The following is a 6,000-nucleotide window of genomic DNA, read 5'->3' on the forward strand; positions in this document are numbered from 1 at the left end:
TAGGTGTGTGCAGGAGTGGACCCAGGTTTGGAGGGGCCTGAGTCATGCAATCTGGAGCCCTTTTTAAGAAAAAAGAGGGACTTCCCTGGTGGCACAGTTAAGAATCTGCCTGCCAACGCAGGGGACACGGGTTCAATCCCTGGTCCGGGAAGATCCCACATGCCGCGGAGCAACTAAGCCCGTGCACCACAACTACTGAGCCTGCACTCTAGAGCCCGCAAGCCACAACTACTGAGCCCGTCTGCCACAACTACTGAAGCCCACGCACCTAGAGCCCATGCTTCGCAACAAGAGAAGCCACCGCAATGAGAAGCCCGTGCACCACAATGAAGAGTAGCCCCCGCTCGCCGCAACTAGAGAAAGCCTGCGCTCAGCAACGAAGACCCAACACAGCCAAAAATAAATAAGTAAATTTATATAAAAGAAAAAAAGAAAAGAAAATAATATGCAAGACAAAACAACAAGCAAGGCCTTAGAAAGCAAGCAAACAAAAGGCCCTGGACTTAAGCTCATAGCTTCAGAGTAAACCCACCTCCAGGTGCTACCTAGCAAGGGCTCACTCACTGCCCAATGTGCATAGAAGCCAAGACCATGGCACCGGCTTTTGAAGAAAGAAAGAGCTTTATTGCAAGGTTGACTCTCAAGGAGACAGGAGGCAGGACTCAAATCTGTCTCCTCCATCCAGGTTTCAGGCGAACTTTAAGGGGTTCGGGGAATTTCAAACTTGGAAGCTGTTTAGCCAGTCTTGAGTCAGTCCATACAAGCTACTCGTGCTGCTGGAAGCCAGGTTTTCCTTACTGAAAGACTTCTTACTTCCCAAAGGGCTCCAGTGGCAACACTTTGAGTTCCACAAACTTCTCTGAGTTCCATAAAGTGAAAAATTCCCGGTTCCGGGTTCATCCTGAAGACATGGGGTCCCGTCTTGCACATGCGCAGTGCTGTCTCCGTAAATAACTTGTTTGATTAATCAACAGCCTATTTAAGGAGGCAAAGCCAGTTTATGCTGTGCTGTTTCACAGGTGTCTCGTTTAAGTCAGCGCGGGGATGCTTTAGTGCAAAATCTCAGAGGGCCCCTCAAACTCCACATCGACCTCCCGGCGAACGTGAGCTCTAAGGAACTTCACAGAGCACTGTCGGCAGCCCTTTTGTCCCAGGGTTTTCTGCTGGGTGCCCGTGAGCTCTGCTGCAGGGCATGGCTGGAGAGGCGTGACCAGGGAAGGGGAAAGGACACTTGACCGGAGAGACAGAGGGAGAAAGAGAGAAAGAGAGTGGGGAGCCCGCCTCTCCCCCGTATGCTTGTGCCGCCTGACCTTGGGAATCTCCTCCAGCTCTGACTTCTAATCTATTGAGTTGGGCAAAAAGTTCATTCGGGGTTTTCCATAAGATGGTACAGAAAAACCCGAATGAACTTTTTGGCCAGCCCCAGTATTTTCCCGTGAGTCTGGAGCCAGCCAGTCAGAATTGCTTGGGCTGATCCCTAAAATAGAATTTGCCAATCAGTTTTCAATTTAAGAAAAAAAGGCTTTCTTCTGGTCAACAGAGACCAGCAAATCTAGTTTGCAGTTTCATCTTTCCCCAGAGCTGGGCGTGTTGTGTGGACCGAGGTATTAAGGATGAGTGAGGGCTCCAGAAAGAAGAGTTGAGAACAAGATTCCATCATCCAGGAAGGGGCCAGGCTTGAGAGCAGGAGCTCTCTGGCTGGGGCAGCATCTCAGCCCTGGGGTCACGGGCAGGGGGCGGCGGCTCAGAGGCTGCACTGAGCTACAGAAAATGGAGGCAACGCCAGAACAATAAATGGTGATTTTCATAAAATGTTCTTTGCAAAGCACAGTATATCCAGAGCCCTGGGAGACTTTCCAGAAGATGCATGTTTAATCAGGAAGGTTGCTCTTCTCCGCCTCTGCTCTGTCAAGACTGAGCCGATGTGCTGAACGGAACTGACAGCATTGGAGAGCGTGAGTGGACCCGAGCTGTCTGCAGCTCCGACAGCTGTGCTGTCCCACAGCAGCAAGGGTCCCTGGTCCCTGCCCCGAGCAGAAACTCCCTGCAAGAGCAGAGAAGGCTACGCAGTTGCCCACTGGATAAGTACTGGTATGGCAAAAGATTCGGGTGACGACTGGGAAAATGCAGACACTAAATGACTGTCAATGCCTAACAATCAGCCCCTTTCAAGCACTTTTTAAGGCATTTTTGTCTCATCCGAGTAGCCCTCCACCCACCCCCCAGCCCTTTCCCACCCTTCTCCTAGCTTCTTAGCGTCCTGAAGTTCCCTTGGCTGGAATGAAGCCATCAGAGAAAAGCCAGGATTTGCTTTCCCTTTTTAAAGCTCCGTCATGAGCTTTACTCTTGTCTGAAACCAAGGTCTTTGAACTTCTAAAACCCGCAAATTCCTTAGAGACGGTGTCTCTTCCACCTCCTCTTGGAGGATTGGGGGCCGGCTGGGGGATGGCCCACCACTCATGATTTTAGAAAGAAACCCACGTGGCTAGGAAGGACACACACACTGAAGCAGAAGAAGTAAAAGAAGTGTGACTTCGGGAAAACTCTCTTTTCCCCTGAAGGCTGCGTTGCATCGTTTGGTTTGCTTCTGTGCCTGGAGGCCGGTGAGTGATGGAAGTTCTAGGTGTGCGTCTGGGCAGGAAGATGGCAAGGTCCCTCCATCACAAAGCTATGAGTATGTGGTTCAATGGTAGCTCTAGAGTTCAGAAAAAAGAGAGTGGGGATAATGGACAAGTCACATTTCTTAAGCACCTACTAGCTGTCGAATGTGCGGTGGTGAAAAGGGGTTTGCAGTCAGACGATCCCAGTCCCAAACCCCAGATCCATCCCCTACTTTTATCTGTAAGGTCTTGAGCAAGGCACCCACCCATACGAGATGCATCTGTAAAGAAGGGAAACGTGTTTGTTCTAAGAACTTCTTCAGAAACAGTGGAGCGCCTCGCTTATTGCTCAGACGTAGTCAGGATAAGCTCCCCTAATAGCCACACCTGCTCCTGAAACTCGGTAACAAGTCACCGCACAGACTCAAGTTCAAGATCTCCGAGTTATTCGGAAACTTGCCCACAGCTCAAGGGAAGGGTTTCAACGGTATCAGAGACCCAAATTCCCCCAGCTAGAAAAATGTGTTTCCACTATTTCCTGTGCCCAGCAGGTAAAGTTAAACAAAGGACACGAGATTAAGATTTAAGAACACTTCGAAGAAAATGAAATATTTTGTAAAATGTTGACATTCTCTTTCACAGATTAAAAAAAAAAACAGCTCAATTAATGGTTCTCGAAGCTGTTGAAAACTTAGCAGCGAGGAATTCTAAGGCTTTTACCAATAGTCTGATCAGGCCCTCAGGGGCTCCTGTTGACCGTGTCTTTTTCTTTTTGTGTGTGTGTGTGGCATAATACATATAAAATGTACCACTTTAACCATTTTTAAGTGTACAGTTCAATGGCGTTAAGCACATTCACATTGTTATCCAACCCTCACTACTATTCATCTCCAGAACTCTTTTCTTCTTGCAAAGTGAAACTCCATACATTAAAGAGTAACTCCCCAACCCCTCCCCCTAGACCCTGGCAGCCACCATTCTACTTTCTGTCTTTGAGTTTGACTCCTCTAGGTAACGCATATAAGTGGAATCATATAGTATTTTTCCTTTGTATCTGGCTTATTTCACTGAGCATGATGTCTTCGAGGTTCATCCATGCCACAGCATGTGTCAGAATATCCTTCCTTTTTTTTTGCGTTACGCGGGCCTCTCACTGCCGCGGCCTCTCCCGTTGCGGAGCACAGGCTCCCGACGCGCAAGCTCAGCGTCCATGGCTCACGGGCCCAGCTGCTCCGCGGCATGTGGGATCTTCCCGGACCGGGGCACGAACCCGCCTCCCCTGCATCGGCAGGCGGACTCTCAACCACTGCGCCACCAGGGAAGCCCAATATCCTTCCTTTTTACAGCTGAGTAATACTCCATGTCTGTACAGACCACATCTTGTTTATCCGTCCATCTCTCGATGGACGTTTGCTTCCACCTTTTGGCTATTGCGAATAATGCTGCTGGGAAATGGGTGGACAGGCCCCTGTATTTTTAAAACAATGTGGTAAAAGTGGTTTTCAGCATAGAAGTAGCACTGGCCTCAGGCCACTGCAGGTGGTAAGGCCCGTGCCTCTGTCCACGGGAGTGTTTTTAAATTAGGTCCTGTCTGCGAACAGGGGCCGGGGCGTCAAGCCTGCGGCTGCGTGGTACTCCCAGGACACCTGTGGGTGACTATTAGTTTGAGCAGCTGTTCAGGAGCCAGGTGTCTCCAAATGGAACTGGGCTACTGTGCACCCTCTCTGCCCTCCCTGACCCAGGTGTCACTAACGGGTTTCTCTCTCTCTTGTATCCCGCCCCTCCCTGCCCCCTGTGCCCCCTTCCCTCCCCACCCCTTGCCAACTCCTCTCGCCTCCTCTTTGCTGGCTCCCTCCCGCTCTCCAGTGCGACCAAGACCAGTGCATTCAGAGCACCAAATTCGTTTTGCAGGCCGCGGCCACGCCCCTGCTGCAGAGCGAGCCCAGCCTAGCCAGCGATGAGCTGCACCTGCCCGGGAAGCCGGGCCTGGGCACGCCCTGCGCCAGCCTGACGCTGGGGCAGCCCACGCCGCCCTCCTCCATGCCCAACCTCGCCGCCGAGGCCGCGCTCACAGACATACTGCCCCTGAAAGAGGAGCACGTGGGCCACCAGTTCCTGACCCCGGAGGAAGCGCCCTCGCCGCCCGGGATGTTGGCGGGCAGCCCGCTGGCGCACAGCCGCACCATGCACGTCCTGGGCCTCGCCAGCCAGGACTCTCTGCACGAGGATTCGGTGCGCGGCCTGGTGAAGCTCAGCTCCGTGTGACCGCGGGGCCCCGGCCCGGGGGCTGCAGACAGCAGGAGCGACGGACGGACGGCCCCACCGCGACTTCCGGCGACCCAGTGCCGGGGTGGCCACGACGACTCCAGGTCCTGAGGCAGGAAGAGCCCTGGGAGAAAAATCGGATCCCCCTCTGATGGCAGAGGAGGGCAGGACCCAAAGGCTGGCAGCTTGGTTCCATTTGAATTTTCTGCCCCACCCTGACCATTCTGATAACGGTGGAAACAGAGACGTAGCTGTTTTCAGGTCTTTGGAATATGGAGGGTGGGCGTGGGGAGGGAGGAGCCTCCGGGGGCCCCCAGTCGGAGTCTGGGCGGAGAGGAGGCTGCCTGGGCGTTCCTCTTGCTGTTCTGGGACAGATACACGGAAGGTTTATGACACTTGTGGCCGGACTGAAATTGCACTTAAGTGTTATGCTACTAATATTTGAAACAGACATGCCATTCCATTTGTTAATTTAAGAAAAACCTAAAGGGAAACAATGACCAGATGTGGACTTGCATGCCACGCTGCAGTCTGTTCACGGTGGTGATGGTATTGAAAGGCAACTGCTGCTTTCTTTCTTCTTCTTTTTTTTTTCTTTAATTTTGTGAATTCTCAAGTGCTGTTTTATGGGAAGACAGTGCAACAAACCAAGACTAATGGACCACGCCATCCGTCGCCAGCTTCTTCAGCTTAATTCTACATGGGTAGGTGGCGCGCCTGGGCTGCGGAGGGCTGCCGGGGTTTTATCCCATCAAGCATCAGTTAACCTTCTGTTTAGTAGTTAGCCGAGGTGTTGTGTTGTACCACACCTGCCACAGTCTTCACCTCCTTGTGTGACCAAACTCCTGTGGACAGCCAATAAAAGGACGTCCTCTGTTATTTTGGATCTGTGTACAGTTATCCTTAACGGCTGAAATGACAACATCGTCACCCAGATGGCCTGAGGGGAGTTCGGTTTTATTGAAGTATCCCTAGCGAGGAATGGTCCCCAAACAGTCAAAACGTCAAATCTTTGAATTGTGGGGGAACGATGGGATGATTTCTTAGGTAAAAGAGCAACTTTCCATCAGTTTTTTTTTTTTTTTTCTTTTCTTTAGTTATCTCTTTTCGACACGGTGTTAGTGGAATTTACTCC

At 51.5% G+C, this 6,000-nt stretch overlaps 1 protein-coding gene across 2 annotated transcripts in view; it reads left to right on the forward strand.

Moving 5' to 3' along the window:
* Positions 1 to 5,744, forward strand: part of ZDHHC14 (zDHHC palmitoyltransferase 14) — a 282,376-nt gene extending 276,632 nt beyond the window's left edge. Inside the window, exon 9 of one of the 2 annotated variants that reach the window (XM_079939445.1) lies at positions 4,512 to 5,744. In XM_079939445.1, coding sequence (XP_079795571.1) covers positions 4,512 to 4,865 — 354 coding nt within the window. In that variant the 3' untranslated portion in view covers positions 4,866 to 5,744. Of the gene's footprint in view, positions 1 to 4,466 lie in introns of both variants that reach the window. The other variant, XM_079939444.1, reaches the window with a different exon arrangement.
* Positions 5,745 to 6,000: the final 256 nt, after the last annotated feature.

The sequence above is a fragment of the Stenella coeruleoalba genome, assembly GCF_951394435.1.
Source record: "Stenella coeruleoalba genome assembly, chromosome: 12".
In the NCBI taxonomy this organism is placed as follows: domain Eukaryota; kingdom Metazoa; phylum Chordata; class Mammalia; order Artiodactyla; family Delphinidae; genus Stenella; species Stenella coeruleoalba.